This window comes from Vulpes lagopus, chromosome 19 (assembly GCF_018345385.1).
Source record: "Vulpes lagopus strain Blue_001 chromosome 19, ASM1834538v1, whole genome shotgun sequence".
Lineage (NCBI taxonomy): Eukaryota > Metazoa > Chordata > Mammalia > Carnivora > Canidae > Vulpes > Vulpes lagopus.
The window spans coordinates 11,818,899-11,837,761 of NC_054842.1; the positions used below are offsets into that span (position 1 = coordinate 11,818,899).

Here is an 18,863-nt window from a genome sequence, read left to right on the forward strand (position 1 = left end):
TTCTTCCCTTCCCTACCTAATATTGACATTCATGGATACATCTTGTCCAGATAGTTTCCTTCCTTCAAATACTCCATGGTTATGCTAGTAACAATCACAGTATAATTAGACAAGTGGACACCTTTGGTCCTTTTGAGTAAGTAGCTGGTTTATTTTGCATTCTGCATCCCCGGATAAAGCAAAATTTGTCCTGTTCCATCTGGAGCTGCCAAGTGGGGAGATAATCAACAGGATTGAGGGAAGATAGCTTACAGAAAAGCATCTTCATTTGGAAGGTGCCACTGGAGAGTGTTGTCGGGGCCACCCTTGCCGATAAAGTCTGCAACCATCCAACCACCGCGCCAGATTGTCAGCGAACCTGCAGTTCAGGGACCAGGAGGGCCTGCAGAGAGGAAAGCAGGGAAAGTGAACAGGAGGGGGCTCCCCAGTGTCTGAGCTCAGGATCTGCAGGGTTCCAGTCTCTTCCCCACCCCAGCCCATTTACACCCTGGTCTGACCCTTGAAGCATTGGTTGGAGCTTGCCACCCAGCTGCTGCAGATGCACATTTCTTTTGTGCATCTCGAGTATGATTCTCTTGCTGACTCCAGCACATCCTAGCATGAATACTAGTGTCCCCTAAATCCTCAGGCTCACACCACCGGCCCCCCTTCAATCCATAAATCCATAAATCTCACACTGTGAATTTGGAGACCCTCCCCTAGCCTTTGATAAGAGAAGTACTCATAAATTCTCTGACGTGAGCACCAGAGAAGTTCCATGACTTGCCCAGGTTCAGGTGGTGAGTCCTTGGCAGGCCCTTGATCTGAAATGGGAATCCTTGACCTTAAGCCAGGGTTTCTTTCACCTTTCCATGCACGTGCTTCTTCCCTAGCACCTCAACCCTGCCTAGGCCAGTTAGACTGAGTTTCTCAAACTTTTTCTCCTCATGCCCCTAAAAGTGATTCCTCTATTCTCAGCCCCCATGCCAGCACCCAGACCCCAGGTCCTCCTATCCCAACCTAGAAGCTGTGGGGTTCACCAGGCCAGCTGCAGGCCATTAGAAATCCTGGTTAGTAAGCTGTCCGTTAGCCAGGCAGGCCCCCATGAGTCTTCCAGGGTAGCGGGTCCCACAGTTAAAGAAGGGGTTCTAGGACCCCTGAGTGGCTCAGCGGTTGAGCATCTGCCTTCAGCTCAGGGCATGATCCAGGAGTCCTAGGACTGAGTCCCACATCGAGCTCCCTGTGAGGAACTTGCTTCTCCCTGTGCCTATGTCTGCCTCTTTCTGTGTGTCTCTCATGAATAAATAAAATTTTTTTTAAAAAGTTAAAAAAGGGGTGGGGGGATCTGATCCCCTAGCCCCTCACAACTATAAAGCAGTGGGGAAAACACACACATACATATTTTCAGAAACTGCAGGGCTCTCCACAGCCCAGGGCAGGCACTGAAGAAGGGAATCCTGTAGGTGTGCAGGCCCTTGGTCTTCTCCCTTTCTGTCTGCCTCAACTCTGCAGAGCTGCTTGATCTGAGCTTGAAAAGACATGGGTGCTTATTAGTTTAATAAAAGCTCACTTTGCTGGGAGTCCTGAACAAGTGAGAAGGCTTTAATCAGCCTGGCCCAGCATATCTCTACTTAGTGTTGTGCAATAAAGATGATTTTAGCTCATTAGTGCTCACCCTAGAGAGCCAGCCACGCTTCCAATTAATTGCAGAGTAGAGACTGTATGAAAGATATTTTAAACACTGAGAAGACACACTAGTAAGGGGACTCCCACTTTAAAATATAATCCATTAAATTTGTAAGGAAAATGGATTAATGTATAAGTGGTATTCAGAACACTGATTAACCATTTGAAAAATAGAAAGCTGGATCCCTACACCTCATTTCTTATATGACAACAAATTCCAAGAAGGTCAGCAATTTAAGTATAAAAACACAAAACCATGAGAATTCTCTTTTCTAATTTATTAACAAAAATTTAATTATAGGGCTCATTTTGGGCAGGTACTGTTCTACTTATTTTTTTTAAGATTTTATTTATTTATTCATGAGAGACACACAGAGAGAGAGGCAGAGACACAGGCAGAAAGAGAAGCAGGCTCCATGCAGGGAGCTCAATGTGGGTCTCGATCTCGTGACTCCAGGATCATGCCCTGGGCTGAAGGCAGACACTCAACCGCTGAGCCACCCAGGCATCTTATGGGCAGGCACTGTTCTAATATGGAAGAAAACATAGCTTCATTTCTTTACAAACTTGGAGTGCAGTTTCATATAAATTCAGGAGCCATGCATGAAGCAAAATATGGAAGGATCTGATTTTGTGAAAATGTAAAACTCCTATATGATGAAAATACCATAGATAATGTAAAAATACAAACGGCAAACCTGAGAAAAGTAGTTCACATAGATATCATGGATAAAGGTCTAATAACCCTGATTTATAAAGGACACATCTAAAATCAATAAAAACAAAGGAAAACATTAACATCCCAGTAGAAAAATGGGCTACTACGACCCACCAATTGCTCTGCTGGGGATTTACCCCAAAGATACAGATGCAATGAAACGCCGGGACACCTGCACCCCGATGTTTCTAGCAGCAATGTCCACAATAGCCAAACTGTGGAAGGAGCCTCGTTCTCCATCAAAAGATGAATGGATAAAGATGTGGTCTATGTATACAATGGAATATTACTCAGCAATTAGAAACGACAAATACCCACCATTTGCTTCAACGTGGATGGAACTGGAGGGTATTATGCTGAGTGAAATGAGTCAATCGGAGAAGGACAAACATTATATGTTCTCATTCATTTGGGGAATATAAATAATAGTGAAAGGGAATAGAGGGGAAGGGAGAAGAAATGGGTAGGAAATATCAGAAAGGGAGACAACATGGAAGACTCCTAACTCTGGGAAACAAACTAGGGGTGGTGGAAGGGGAGGAGGGCAGGGGGTGGGGGTGACTGCGTGGCGGGCACTGAGGGGAGCACTTGACGGGATGAGCACTGGGTGTTATTCTGTATGTTGGCAAATTGAACACCAATAAAAAATAAATTTATTATTTAAAAAAATAAAATAAAATAAACAAAAAAATGGGCTAAGCATGTGAATAATCAGTTTAGAGAAAAATGGCCAACAAACACATGAGAAGATGCTCAAATTCTTTGTAGTTTAAAAATATTTTGCAAAGCAAAATAGAATGGCATCATTTAAGTCTCAATTTCCAAAAACCACACAAATTTTATTGCTCTAGGTTGGCAAGCTGGGGGAACACAGGCCCCCTCATGCAGTATATCGGAGGTGCCCCTCTCTGAATGTCAGTTTAGCAATCTCTCTACCCACATTTAAATGCACCTGGCAAATGGAAAAAAATCTAAATGTTCTTTGATAGGGGACTGGCAGATAATTACCTGCAGCATTTAGAGGGCAGAGACCTTTAGGTGATGATATACCAAGATTTAATTTTATTAATAAGTGAAAAAAAGTTAGGTGCAATCAGTGTATATGTTGGGATTTCATGTGTATTTTAAAATATTTTTCTCATTCTCAATGTTTATACATTTTTCTCTGATTTATAGGACATATTAATAGTGGTGACCTTCAGGAGGCTGCTGACAAGAGCAAGAAGTTTACTTTTTGATTATCATCTTTAAACACATGTATTATTTTTATTTTCAGAAATAATAAATAATAAATTCTTTTAAAAAATTTAATGGCTTCTAGGTAATAGCCCAAATGCAGCCTTGATCTTTCAGCAATATTTAGGGCATACCTATTATATACCAGACACAGAGCAAGATGCTGGAGACAGAGGCAAGAAAAACAGACAAAAATCTCCAACTGAATTTAGCACCAAAAGGCACAGAAAAACACAAAAAAGCAACAACAAAAAGCTGACCTCTGAGATTGACACACTTCCTGTTTCCACATTCTGAATGAGGTCTCCACTGCCTACAGGGCCCAGAGGTCACTGTAAGAAACACCACTCAAGATTTCCACTGGTAAAATTAAACTACCTGCAGGTCTGCTCCTCCTGCACTCACTGACTTGTTTGGAAGCCGTGAGTCTGCCCCCACAGAAGAACTGTATAGAGTCCTTCAGTTGCCTTCCACATGATGGAGCACAGATTTCCCAGGCCAACCACCCCCCATCTCTGAGTAGACTTGTGAAAGCTGAGGCCTAGAATAGCAAAGATCTAGAATTAATTCCAACACTATGGCCACGAGTAACTTGTTGTACCTCTCTATACCTCCGTGTCCTCATTTTATGGGGAATAAGAATAGTCACTGCACAAGGATTCATGAGGATTAAGTGATGATGTTTATGTAAATATATAAAGCCTACAGATGAAAGAAGTAAAGAAATTATAGCTATCATGAAAGGATTTCCTCTATTGTAAGATTCCTTCTATGGTAAAATACATTAGTGATTTACTAACAACTTTTGTGGGAGGAAGCTATTGCAGGATAAACCCTAATGGCAAAAATATTAAGATGTACAATCTTGAACTGAGGAAATATGACATTGTTTCTAAATCTAACTGGTGACTACAGTGCCCTGAAACAACCAAGCATTCAATTCTGAAATGTGGGGTAGAAAAGGCAAAAGATGGTGGAAATTGGTGGTGAGACAGTGGATAGTGTAGGCCCACCATGATCAATGAAGATGATAGAAGTGCATGCTGGAAATGGAGAGTTTTCATGAACTCCACTGGCTTAGCCTATGAGAGAGACTAGGCACACATATCAGGAAAATCTGCAACGCAGAATCTGGGCCAGAAGTCTTGCACAGCAGTCTATGCCCAGATTGACATTTGTGAAGTGGGTCTGAACTATTACTAAAATAACAGTGAGCTGAAACAAGAAAAAGTCACATAACCTGTCTATTAGGCAAATACTAAATATGGGTAAACCTGTCCTTATTTAAGGAAAAATAAAATTAACATGGTACTTATGGGAAATATTAGTATAAGATAAAGGGCATCATCATGAAATTCAGAGGAACATTTTTATGAGAATAACATACTACAGAATCCAAAAGTAAGTTTTATAAAACTAAGAGCCTCAATCAGATGTAACCAGGCATAACCTCCGGAGAAAGCCATGGAAGAGAAGAGAAATTAAAAAGGCAACAACTTGAATTAAAAAATATATATATATATATGGGTAGGCTAACATAGAATTGCAAAGATACTAAATATGTAATAACCAAAATTCAACACCCATTCATGATTTTTAAAACTTTAGCAAACTAGAAATGGAAAGAACACTCAATCTGAATAAGAGTATCTCAGAACGTTTAAAGAAAATATAACACTTAATGATAAAATATCAAACTTACCTGTGAGATTGGGAATGAGCAAGGATGCCACTATCATCACTTCTATTCAACATTTACTGGTGATCCTAGCCAATGCAATAAAGCAAGAAAAAGGTATTGTAGAGCCAAGTATGAAAGATTAAATAAAGCTTTTAGAAAAAAAGTTAAGAATACCCTCATGACCTAAGAATAGACAAATATTTCTCTAAAATAACCAAAAATAACCATAAAATGAAAATAATAATACTTTAGACTGTATTAAGATTAAGAATTTCATTTTATCAAGACTCCATTAAGAAAGGGAGAAGGTAACTCACAGAATGAAAGAAATACACTAGAAAAACCGACAAAAGATTTGAATAGGCACTTCACATAAAAGGATATCTAAATGGCCAATAAACATTTGAAAAAGTGCTCAATCCCATTAGCTGCCAAGGAAATACAAACTAAAACCAGTGCAATACCACTACAGTCACAAGAATAAACAAAAAATACCAAGCATTCTCAATAATTTGGAGCCACTGAAAACTGCAACTGCTGATGGGAGTGTAAACAGAATCTCTTTAGAAAGTGGTTTGGTAAAATACACCAGATCTGAAAATATGCATATCCTAATATCAGTGATTTCATTCCTTGGTAAAATCAATGGAAATCCATTTATATATTCACCAAAAGAAAAGTACAGAATGTCCATGGCAGCACTAAAAAAGTGAAAACTACCCAAATACTCACCAACAGAATAATGGATATATAAACTGATATATCCATATAATGGAATATTATACAGCAATGAGAACAAACAAATTAGAACTATGCACAACAGTATGAACAAGTATTGAGTGAAAGAAGTCAAACACAGGCCCAACCACTTGTAAATTTTAGATGGCTTTCTGAAGCAAATATCTGCTTAAAGAAGAAATCAGAGCTGCAGTTATTTCTGGTAACAAACATATAATTATCTGTTAATACACCTTGTAAGGTGTTCTTGCAAGTAAATATGAGGACCTGAAATTTAAAAATAAGCAAAGGACAAGGGCCGCAGGAAAAAAAAATCACAAAATAATATAAATATATAGCAAACATAATAGGAAAACACCCTAATGAGATATCACAAAATGCAAAAGAAGATAAAATTGTTATATGTCTTACAAATGGCAAAGATTTATAATTGATGAGAGTGCAGTAAATAGAATTTTACTAAACTCTTAATATTAATATAAATTGGTGCAAACTTTCTGGAGAGTCATTTCACAACATGCATTAAGAACCTTATAGGAGGGCAGCCTGGGTGACTCAGCGGTTTAGCGCCGCCTTCTGCCCAGGGTGTGATCCTGGAGACCCGGAATCAAGTCCCACATCGGGCTCCCTGCATGGAGCCTGCTTCTCCCTCTGTCGGTGTCTCTTGTCCCTCTCTCTCTCTCTCTCTCTCTCTGTCTCTCATGAATAAAAAAATAAAATCTTAAATATATATATATATATTTGTGTATATCTCTGATTATTTCTTTCATCTAAATTCCTATAAGATTCTCTTTTTTAAAGATTTTATTTATTTATTCATGAGAGACAGGGGGCGGGGGGACAGAGGCACAGGCAGAGGGAGAAGCAGGCTCCCTGCAAGAAGTCCGATGTGGGACTCAATCCCAGATCCCAGGATCATGCCCTGAGCCAAAGGCAGATGCTCAACCGCCGAGCCACCCAGGCATCCCACAGAGGTTTATTTCAAGGATACTCATCCTAGTCCTCTGTATAACCCTAAGCAAGATCTAAGAAGGAAAAAAATACATTCCACTTAAGGCAATTTGATAATTATGTCCTTCCTTCTGAGACTTTAGGGTTGCAGAACTCAGTGGTGGTCTACTGCTTAGCATGATGATTAAGATCCCACTCATTTGAGACTACAGATGTTCAGAAACCAAGATTAGGCCAAGATTATGATTAAAGATAATGGGTGGAGGTCATCAACATACACTATTATAAAATGTACCACTTACCATGCTCCCATCCCGTCTTTTCCTTTTACAATTTTCTTGGCACATTCAATTGTCTTCTTCAAATTTGGATTCAGTAAAGCTGTGGAGAAAATAAAGTGGAACAATACAAGTCTATAACTGTCACCACTTAGAGTGATGTCAGGGAAGGTCTAGTATTCTAACATTAGAGAGGCTTCCATGTGAGTCCAAGGATAAATCTATGCCTAGATTTTTCTAAGGCAACCCTGAAAGATGTAGCATGTGGTCATCTCTTACAAATCTACTGATTTTTCTCTTGTAATTCTTATAATAATACTTTCATTAAAAATATGTATAGTGAATACTCTGTGCTAAGCAATATAAAGAAGCAGTGAAAGTAGAATGGAAAATGCAGTCAATATATCCCTGTCCTGAATTTTAAAAAATAAAACCATATCTGGGGGCATCACAATGCCAGATTTCAGGTTGTACTACAAAGCTGTGGTCATCAAGACAGGGTGGTACTGGCACAAAAACAGACACATAGATCAATGGAACAGAATAGAGAACCCAGAAGTGGACCCTGAACTTTATGGTCAACTAATATTCGATAAAGAAGGAAAGACTATCCACTGGAAGAAAGACAGTCTCTTCAATAAATGGTGCTGGGAAAATTGGACATCCACATGCAGAAGAATGAAACTAGACCACTCTCTTGCACCATACACAAAGATAAATTCAAAATGGATGAAAGATCTAAATGTGAGACAAGATTCCATAAAAATCCAGAGGAGAACACAGGCAACACCCTTTTTGAACTCAGCCACAGTAACTTCTTGCAAGATACATCCATGAAGGCAAAAGAAATAAAAGCAAAAATGAACTATTGGGACTTCATCAAGATAAGAAGCTTTTGCACAGCAAAGGATACAGTCAACAAAACTAAAAGACAACCTACAGAATGGGAGAAAATATTCGCAAACGACGTATCAGATAAAGGGCTAGTTTCCAAGATCTATAAAGAACGTATTAAACTCAACACCAAAGAAACAAACAATCCAATCATGAAATGGGCAAAAGACATGAAGAGAAATCTCACAGAGGAAGACATGGACATGGCCAACACGCACATGAGAAAATGCTCCGCATCACTTGCCATCAGGGAAATACAAATCAAAACCACAATGAGATACCACCTCACACCAGTGAGAATGGGGAAAATTAACAAGGCAGGAAACCACAAATGTTGGAGAGGGTGCGGAGAAAAGGGAACCCTCTTACACTGTTGGTGGGAATGTGAACTGGTGCAGCCACTCTGGAAAACTGTGTGGAGGTTCCTCAAAGAGTTAAAAATTGACCTGCCCTACGACCCAGCAATTGCACTGTTGGGGATTTACCCCAAAGATTCAGATGCAATGAAACGCCGGGACACCTGCACCCCGATGTTTCTAGCAGCAATGGCCACAATAGCCAAACTGTGGAAGGACCCTCGGTGTCCATCGAAAGAGAATGGATAAAGAAGATGTGGTTTATGTATACAATGGAATATTACTCTGCCATTAGAAATGACAAATACCCACCATTTGCTTCAACGTGGATGGAACTGGAGGGTATTATGCTGAGTGAAGTAAGTCAATCGGAGAAGGACAAACAGTGTATGTTCTCATTCATTTGGGGAATATAAATAATAGTGAAAGGGAATATAAAGGAAGGGAGAAGAAATGTGTGGGAAATATCAGAAAGGGAGACAGAACATAAAGACTCCTAACTCTGGGAAATGAACTAGGGGTGGTGGAAGGGGAGGAGGGCGGGCGGTGGGGGTGAATGGGTGACGGGCACTGAGGGGGGCACTTGACGGGATGAGCACTGGGTGTTGTTCTGTATGTTGGCAAATTGAACACCAATAAAAAATAAATTTATTATTTAAAAATATATATCCCTGTCCTCCTAGAACCTGCAGTCTGAAAGGGGGAGATAAAGATCGTAGACAGTTATCATACAAAGGATACCTGGAATGATGGGGGAATGCAGCTTGATGTGGGAGTGGTAAGTGGGGGCACCCAATCAGACTCAAAGGTTTGGGAAGGGTTATTGGGCCACGGAACATCTAGAAGAGTCCTATCAGGGTAAGGAAAAGGGACGGAGGGATCACAGAAGGAAAAGTGTTCCAGGTAGAAGAAACACCATTTGAGATGGCCCAGAGGTGCCTCTGAGGGGCCAACATGACTAGGCATTCATCATCCCATTCTCTTCTTTGAATATGGAAGCGGAGACCTCCTACCTGAGTTACTGCAATACTTTCCTTCTTGACTGCATATCAGTCTTCCCCTTTCCCTAATCCAGTCTGATTGCTTTAGCGCCCCCTAGTCGCCGGTAAAACAAAACCCCAAACCCTTGGCTTACTCACTCTTTGCCCCAACATGCCTTCCCGCTTCTACAACCTTACCTTCCATTGCCTTCCTCCATGACCCCACCGTTAGAGACCTACCAAGGGGCAGGACACAAAGCTAGCGCCTGCCCTGAAAGTGGGTGCTCTGCCCCTGATACCCACAGCTTGGGAACCATATGCATCATATGCAGTTCCCCTTCCTAGACTTTGTTCATGTTCATCTGCTCATCTAAGGACAGTCCTTAAAACTCTGTCACTGCCCACATAGCTCACGGTGCCTTCTCCCCTCTTCTGAATAAAATGTCACTTCAATTCAGCACTAATATGTTAAATACATATATACAAATATACATATGTGCATACATAGATACACGTGTGCATACATGCTTACATGCACACACGCATGCACACACACCCTAATCCCCAGCTACCTTATAAATTCTTTGAATGAAGTTGTATTAATCACTCACCAGGAAGTATACCCAACAGTACGCTCAGCACTTTATATACATTGTAGTATGTTAAAAACTCACAAAAGCCTTGTGAGGTAAGTACTATTATTACCTCTACTTTATAGATAAGAAAACAAAGGTTCAGATCACATAACTAGTAAGAGGTGGAACCAAGATTCTGTCTGGCCTAAAAGCCTGTGCTCTCTCTGTCCCTCACTTTGCTGGACAAGGACAGTAGACAATTCCTCTGAACTGCCACCCAGGACTTAGCACAGGGCCTCGTACCTCTCCATGGCACCTTGCTTCATTGTGAGTCGTACTGGCGTGTGGTGACAAATTCCCAAGGAGACTGTTCCCCCCACCCTCCCCCATTTGGAATGTCTTTGCTTTCAGGACTTTCTAGCTCATCTTTCAGCTGATTTTCTGGGGTCTTGGCTTTTGGTGGAGTCTCCAATGCATCTCCTGATTTTGCTCAGGCCCTATCTACACAATGACGTCAAACCTGTGCCTTAGGCCACAGGGAATCAGCTGATGTCCCCCCAGGTCACCATCGACTTCAATCCTCACTTACCTGTCTGGATTCTCACTTCTCATTTTAACCTTTAAGGATTTTATGTTCTTGTCAGCTCAGCCAGATACTACAGTAGATTCATTAATTTTTTTTTAAGTAGGCTACATGCCCTAATGGGAGTTAAACTCACAATCTCGAGAGTCACATGCTTTACCAACTGAGCCAGCCAGGCACCCAGATTTTTTTCCCATTTTGTCTAGTAGGAGGGTTTTTTAGGATATCTAAGCCACCATATTTTCATCATAGCACTCAGTAGTACCACTTCCTTTACAGGTAATTATTTGTTTCTCCTGTCAGAGTCTGGCAATCTATCTATCTATCTATCTATCTATCCTCTATCTATCTTATTATGAGATATAAATTACGGGCCCAGTGGGGTTCTCTTTTTTCTTTGGCTACCAGGAAGCTCAGGGCAATACTGAATGTTCTATCACAGTAATTAAATTATGTTCTTAATGTGTAGGTCCTGCAGCTTTGATCACATGATTCCTACGGGCCTTGCACAGTGTTTCACATACAATATCACATTTAATGCTCACAGCAACCTTAAGAAGTAGTTAGTGTCATCCCCACTTCACAGATGAGGAAGCTCTGGGAAGGGACCTACACAGGCTCATGTAGCCCACTCATATTGGGGGCCGTTGGGATTCTCACTGGGTTCCTATGTGTTTTCTGCACCTTTCCCTCCTACTTTGCAATTCTGCTTCTTCTTGAATCTGGAAACTATCTTACTCCTCTCTGGAATCCCAAGGCCAAGCATAGGGCCCAATATCAAGCAGCTTCCTTCTGGACCACATAAGAAAGTTAAAAGCTTTTACCATGACCTCTCCACTCTGTCTCCTAAAGACCCAGCTCAGAAGGCACAGGTTCTGGAACATTTCTCACTCATCATGGGGAAGGGAGCTTTGCTCATTAGGGAGACCCTGAGAGTGCCAGGCTCTCAGACCCTCCTGCTGCAGAATGACAGCCTCAGGTGTCAGAGAGAGTTCTGGCATGGTTGTGCAGCCCATTAGTCTGGCTCTGACTCTGGGGCCATGCTGTGTGAGTTTGCCCCTCAACAATAACACCTGCCAGCTGTGTGGCTTTGAGCATGTACTTACTTTCTCTGGGCCTCAGTTTCCCCATTTAAAGAGTGAGATAATAACAGCGCCCATGTCATGGGGATCTTTGTGAAGATTAGATGAACTCAGACTCATGAAGAGCTTAGAGGAGTACCTGGCAGTTAGCAAGCACTAGAATGTCAGCTCCAGGAGGCCTGGCACTTCGTGGGTATTCAGTGAATGCTAGGAGGAGGGGATCTTGGGCCAGGCATCCTCTTGACTACAGGTACCTGGGACCCCTAAGAGCAGCAGGGAAAGCTTCTCTTGGAATGGCCTACTTCTGTCTCCTCCCAGTGACCCCTTGTGCCTGTCCAAGTGGCAGCATCTATTCCATTTGAAGAAGAGTGTGTGGCTGAGCATGGGTGAAATGAGGCCCATGCAGAGCAGAGCCCTCTGCTCTAACCCTTCAGGCTCAGGTGGGCTCTGATGTCTGCAGCTCCTCCCCACCACCTCTCCACATCCTGATGCCTTTTCTGCCCATCTGGATGGGGGAATCCATGACTCTGTCCCTGGCCACCACCTGACTCTCCTCTCTGTGTACTCTGCTGTGCAGCACTGAGCCTGCCAGGCCCTCTGCCTCCCTGCTCCAAACCTATAAACTCGCCCCCCTGGAAAGCTGGCCTCTGAGCTCTGTGCTGCAGCCCCCAGTGCCCAAGTGTGTCAGTAGGGGGGCACCTACCAGAGCAGGACATGTGGCAGAGGTTCCTGCCCCTGTCGCACCAGTCCCAGTCGCGAATCTGAAAGAGGCCGTAGCCAGTGTAGCCACCAGGCAAGTTCTCGTAGATGGCCATGGGGTTGAACTTGCTCTCAAAATAAGCCAGGCACACCCCTAAGATAGAACAGGAGGTGGGTGGCTTGGAGGAGGGAGGAGTTGGGGATGCCTGGGCAGGGGCCAGAGGGAAAGGAGGGGAGGAGGAACGGGGTTGAGAGGAGCCTACTCACAGTTTTCAAGGCTGTAGCCCTCAAAATAATTCAGGCCTCCATCATAGAGCTTCTTAGCTACCACGCAGCGCCCCAAGATAGCAGCACCACTTGGAACCACTAGGTAGCCAATGAGGGAGAGAACCACAGATGCCTTCATCTTCTCAGGCTCCTGGCAGCTTAAGGCAATAGTGGCCAGGTAAGCCGGTGGAGTCACAGAGTCCTGCCAGGATCCCAAGGACGCTAGTGTCTCTGAGGGTAAAGAAGGGCACTGTGGGGTGGGGGTGGGTGATCCAGAAAAAGGGGAGTCCCACCTGGCTTACCATGATCCTTCTTCCCACTCTAATCCTTGGCTTCACATTACCCCAAAACCAAGACACCTGAAACCCTGCCTCCCCTTCTCTTCTGGACACCCTATTTTCTAAGGAAACAGCTCTTGAAAAGGTCACCTCCCCGCCCCACCCCACCCACACACACATTCTTTCCCTCCAGCAAAACCCAGTGGCTTCTGCTTGATTTTCTTCTCACTCATTTCTCTCTCATGTTAGATACACATGCTCAAATCTCTCTTCCCCTTTATTATGAAAGTACAACTTGTCGATTAGATACATGTTGAAAAACAGAAAAAGAAGGGAAAACTTTGTTGTGGTCCCACTACTCAAGAACAATCACTACTGTTACGTTGAATTATTTCCACCATTGCATTTTATCCTAGAATACATTCAGAGCTGTGGTCTTACCCTTGCCATAGTCTTATCTCCAGATTATCTATAGATCAAACTCCTCTGAGCTTTTCTATGGTTGTCCACACAAGGAGACAAACCCCAGTCCAGCCCAGACCTGCCATGTCATAGGGGGATTCATCACTGGCAGTTATAGACAAGGCCCTTAGCCTCATAGGGCCTCTCTTTTCTCATATGTGAAAAGGGGGGTCATGTGTGGAGTGCTCAAAGAATTGATTCCTGAGCTTCTCCTCCATTTCTGTTGTCACCACCTAAACCCCCCTCATTATCTCCTAAACCCCTCTCATCTCCATCCCCTGATCTCATTTTCATCACCTTAAAGCTCCCTCATTTCCATCCCTTTAACCTTCCTCATCATCATGCTCTAAATCCCCCTCATCTCTATTCCCTAAACCCCCTTCATCACCTTCACATAACCCCTTCCCTGCACCCTAATCACTGCAAGTTGAGTCATAGTCCAGCCTCTTGGTCTCCACTCCTCCAGGCCACCTCTTCCAGGTGGTGTTTTCTAACATGAGTGAGGAATGTCCCCAAAGCATGTACACAATGCCACTTTGGGAATGCTGCTAGTTCCCTATTCCTTATCAGAGCAAACCCACACTTGGCTTTCTGAGCCCTCCATAACCTGGCCTTACCCTGCCCTCCCTCCATCAGGAGGAATCAATTCAGTGAACTCTGAATTCCCATGTTGCTCCTTCTCTGTTCCTCTCTGCCTACCCACACCTCACTGCCCATGCTTCTGCTAATTCTTAGCTCTCCACACATGGCTCTTCCCAATCCACAAGGCCCTACCATGCTTTTCTCCACCAAATGCTCCATCTTCAGGTGTCTGCTCCAGGTGCCACCTTCTTGAAGCCTGATGCAATCCTGCATGGATATTCCCTGTCTGAGACCCTACTGCTCTCAAAATCACTTCCAGAACAGCTAGCAGATGATTGTCCTGTTCTGTACCATGTCTTATCCCTCAGACTAGGATGTGCATTTGGAAATTATAACATATCTTCTTCCTGGCATGCCCTGCAACACTGCATAAATATATATCAACTGGACAACTAACTGGACCCTCCTCTTTGTCATCATTGACAGGTGTATGCATGTCCTCCAGCCTATCTTCACCTGCACAAGGGGTTCTTGACCTTGGCACTTAGGCTGGAAAATTCTTTGCTCTGGGGCTCTTCTGTGCACACCTATTTAGGAGCACACCTGGCCTCTAGATATACAGTACATCCTCCCCTGCAGTTGCGACAAACAAAAATGTCTCCATACATTGCCAAACACCTCCTAGGGGACAAAATCATCCCCTGTTGAGAACCAATGACTTAAATGTCTAACTTGGGAGAAAGTTAGAAATAAATAAGTGTATTCCTGAATTAAAAGAATTTTGCTTTTAAATATTTGTTTAAACTCTCAAGTCACATAATTAGTTACAGACATCACCATTAAACCAAAAACATTGTTGAGGAGGGCCTAACATTTAAGTGTTCAGACTTGGGAGTCAGGTTGTCTGGATCCAGATTCTGATTTTAGGAATCCCAGGAGTGATCTAAAACAGTTACTCAGCCTCTCTGTACGTCAGTTTCCTCATCTAAATAATAATTAAAATAATACTTACCTAATTGTGTTCACTTAAAAAGTAAATGAGTGGAATATGCAAAGTATTGAATCCCCAGCAAACACTTATCTTTTGAACTATGGTCACATATCCGTGCTCTTAGCTTAATAATTGAAATTTAATGCATATTGGAAGAGAAGTCCATGTTTACATTTTCCAGTAGAGCAAACGATATTTTCAGGTGATACCTGTCTCCCAGACATACTCATAAAAGGCATGCTGAGTCTTCCCTCCTTCCCTCTCCCCCTGCAGTGAATTCACTGGGAGCCTTTCCCCCTGTTCTTTCAAAACCAATCCACCTCTCACCATCCCTTCTGCCATCATCCCAGTCCAGATCACCATCATCTCTGACTTCTGTAGAGTCTCCTAGAAATACTCTGATAGTCCACAATCCTCTCCTGTTCCCCCATGCCCTATTATCCACATAGCAAGTAGAAAGTCCTCTTTAAAAACATATATCCACCCACATCATCCATCTCCAATAGATTCCCCTGGCACTTTAAATAAGATCCCAACTCCTCAACCTGGCGGACAAGATCCTTCCTGCTCTAGCCCCTGAGCACCTCTCTAGTCTGTTTTCACAGCTCTCTTGCCCTTGTTCACTTTCACACCACCACACTCCCCTAGCACATTTCTTTTTCTTGTACATTCCAATCTCATTCCTACCATAGGTTCTTTGCACCTGTTGTTTCTTCTGCCTGGAACATCACAGAGCTTGCTCTTTCTGGTCATGGTCTCAGCTCAAAAATGAGCTCAGCATATCTAATAGGGCTCTCTTATCACTGCTCTATCACAGAAAATCATTTCTATTTTCTTCAAAATATAAGTAAATTTCAGAAATGACCTTGTTTTTTAATTTGTTTGTCTATCTCTTAGACCAGAGTGTAAACACAAGGAATGCAGAAACTTGGTCTGTTTTGTTCTCTGCTTTATCCCCAGAACTTAGAGCCTAGTGTATAGGAGATGCTTTGTGAATCTCTGTTGAATGAATGAATGAATGAATGGGAAAAAGCCAACTCTTCCTAACAGAATTGTCATCATATAAGCAATAAATGGATTTTCTGAGTGTCCCCTGGACCTGGGTATCATCATATCTGTCCCTGTTCCTACCTACCCTATACCAGCTTACCAGTTTACCAGTCCCTCTGCAGACCTTAGAGCCTCCTCAGGGGAGGGCAACTGCAGCAGTTTTGACCTTTTGCAGGGAAGTTGCTCTACCTGCACTCGGTTTCCTGGACTTTTCAGATTCCACTTCCTTGATAACCCACTTACCTTCACCTAAGAGCTTCTAAACTACAAGTGCTTCTCTATAACCTGCTCTTCTAGAATCTTTTCTATGACATCAGTTGCTACATGCCAGAATATTCTGAAGCAGAGAAGGGTCTGTTGCCAATGCAATGTATTAGTTTTCTGTTGCTGCTGTACCAAGATACCTCAAACTTTAGCAGCTTAAGCTACATAAATATATTATCTTTTTTAAAAAATTTTTTTATTTATTTATGATAGTCACACACAGAGAGAGAGAGAGAGAGGCAGAGACATAGGTAGAGGGAGAAGCAGGCTCCATGCACCGGGAGCCCGACATGGGATTCGATTCCGGGTCTCCAGGATGGCACCCTGGGCCAAAGGCAGGCGCCAAACCGCTGCGCCACCCAGGGATCCCCATAAATATATTATCTTAAAGTTCTATAGATCAGAATTCTGACATGAGTCTCACCAGTCTAAAATCATCGTGTTGGTAGGACTGAGCTCCTTTCTGAGGGTCCTAAAGGAGATCCCTAGCTCACTCCCTAGCTCATTCATGTTGTTGGCAGAATAAAATTCCTGGTAACTATAGGACTGAGATCCCATTTCCTTGCTAGCTGTAAACTGGGGACCATTCCCAGCTTCTAGGAGCTGTCTGCACATCTTGGGTCTACCTCCCTTCCCTATCTTCAAAACAGCAATGATGGATCAAAACCCTCTCATGCTTTGACTCCCTCCTGCCTCTTCTTACATTGTTGTATCTCTGACTCACCTTTCTCTCACTTATAAGGACTCATGTGATTAAGTTGGCTTCCCACGCTATCCACGATAATCTCCCCATTTCAAGGTCCTTAATCTGTAAAGTCCTTCTTGCCATGTAAATAACATGTTCAGAGGTGTCAGATGTAAGAGTGTGAACATCTTTGGGAGATGATTATTCTGCCTATCAGAGTGTTCATCTGGACCCCCACAGAACTGCCTTCTAGTAGGGAGCAGTGGGAGAAGCCATTATTTTGCTCCTTTATTCATAATGAGGTCATGGTCAAGGACATCATCTCTGGAGCCTAAGCAACCTCATTTGCGATGTGGATTATCTTTTTTTTAATTTATTTTTACTTTTTTTAAAAAAAGATTTTATTTATTTATTCATGAGAAACACAGAGAGAGAGGGAAGCAGAGACACAGGCAGAGGGAGAGCAGGCTCCATGCAGGGAGCCCAGCCCAACATCCTGGGCTGAAGGCGGCTCTAAACCGCTGAACCACCCAGGCTGCTCATGTGGATTATCTTTAAAATCCCTTCTAGCTCCAAAGAGTTAAAAGACGTTGAAATGACTAAGGATAATGCTAGCCTTTTGAAACATTGAAGCCCTTCTGGCTGACTCAATTATGATTGGTTATTAGTTTATTAATTAAAAGTGATAAAATATAGAATCATAAAAGAAACAGGCCATAAACACTAAAACTTAAATTGATGAACCCATAAATGCACATTGGTTCAACAATCTTCAGCAATGGCCTTTTCTAAGATATGTGTCATGGACTGGAGCACTGCTTGAGGTTTTTGTGTAAATCTTATGATGCCATATTCCATTTCTAGTTTCTATAACTTTAAGGCAAAGCAAGAACTTAAAGACATAAAGCAAAGCAACGTCTCCTAGATTTCCTTTCTAGATTTTCAAGATTTTTCTAAACTTTCTTAAATTACTCACAATTATCCCTTTAGTAAAATGGTTTTTAATAATTTGCTTTTCTCAAGTCTTTCAAAGCATTCATCTTAAGTTTGATTATTAACTTAGCTGGAATGACCAACTTTCCTGGTTCAGGTGGGCAAAGCCTTATACTTGTATAGTTGACAGATCAGTAGTAATGGCACATATCTACTTCCTCTTAACTCTTCAACTGAATTTGCAAAAGTCACCACTATTACTCATCACTGTAGAATATTTTCAACTTTATGTACTTTTAAGTAGTTTTTCAAAGATAATCCTGAATTCCTATGCTTTTCAGAAAACCTCTGATCAAGAGGGACTATGTCTCTTCTCCTGGAGTCAGAAGAAGGGAACAGAGGTCTTTTAGGGGAGGTCTAGTTATTAGCCCTCCTCTGTCTCCCCCACACTTCCACTATTATTTGTCCAGATTTCCATTCCTTTGCAAGACTTAAGTGCATTCACTAGAGTACCCTGGAAAGCACAAAGCATGCTATCATTATTATTGTTGTTTTTGTTGTTGTTATTATTATATATTATTATAATGGCCAGTGAGGTTTTATTGGAACACAGCCACCCCTATTCATTCATGAATTAGGTTAAAATAGGAAACTATTAAAAATAACTTATATTTCCATCAACAGATGTTGATTACAAAAGTTATTGCAGTGATTTCATTGGATGGAATTCTTTTCAGCCTTGGAATCAAGGAGGCAGCTCTCCACATAGTATTATGGAAATATTTATGAAATATTGTTAAGTTAGAAGGAGCCTCAAATCAGTATCTCAGTATGCTATCATTTTGCAAAACAGAGTAATATTCATGCATATTTGCTTATTATGTATATGGAAAAATAGGCAAGAAATTTATTACA

General features: G+C 42.2%; 1 protein-coding gene across 1 annotated transcript; it reads right to left on the reverse strand.

Moving 5' to 3' along the window:
• Positions 1-264: 264 nt before the first annotated feature.
• On the reverse strand, positions 265-12,842 carry LYZL4 (lysozyme like 4). The gene is made up of 4 exons (XM_041734572.1): positions 12,704-12,842; positions 12,441-12,590; positions 7,292-7,370; positions 265-382 (listed from the first exon to the last, which is right to left on the reverse strand). The coding sequence occupies exons 1-4, from the start codon at positions 12,840-12,842 to the stop codon at positions 265-267; spliced, it is 486 nt and encodes a 161-aa protein (XP_041590506.1).
• Between the last annotated feature and the right edge of the window lie 6,021 nt (positions 12,843-18,863).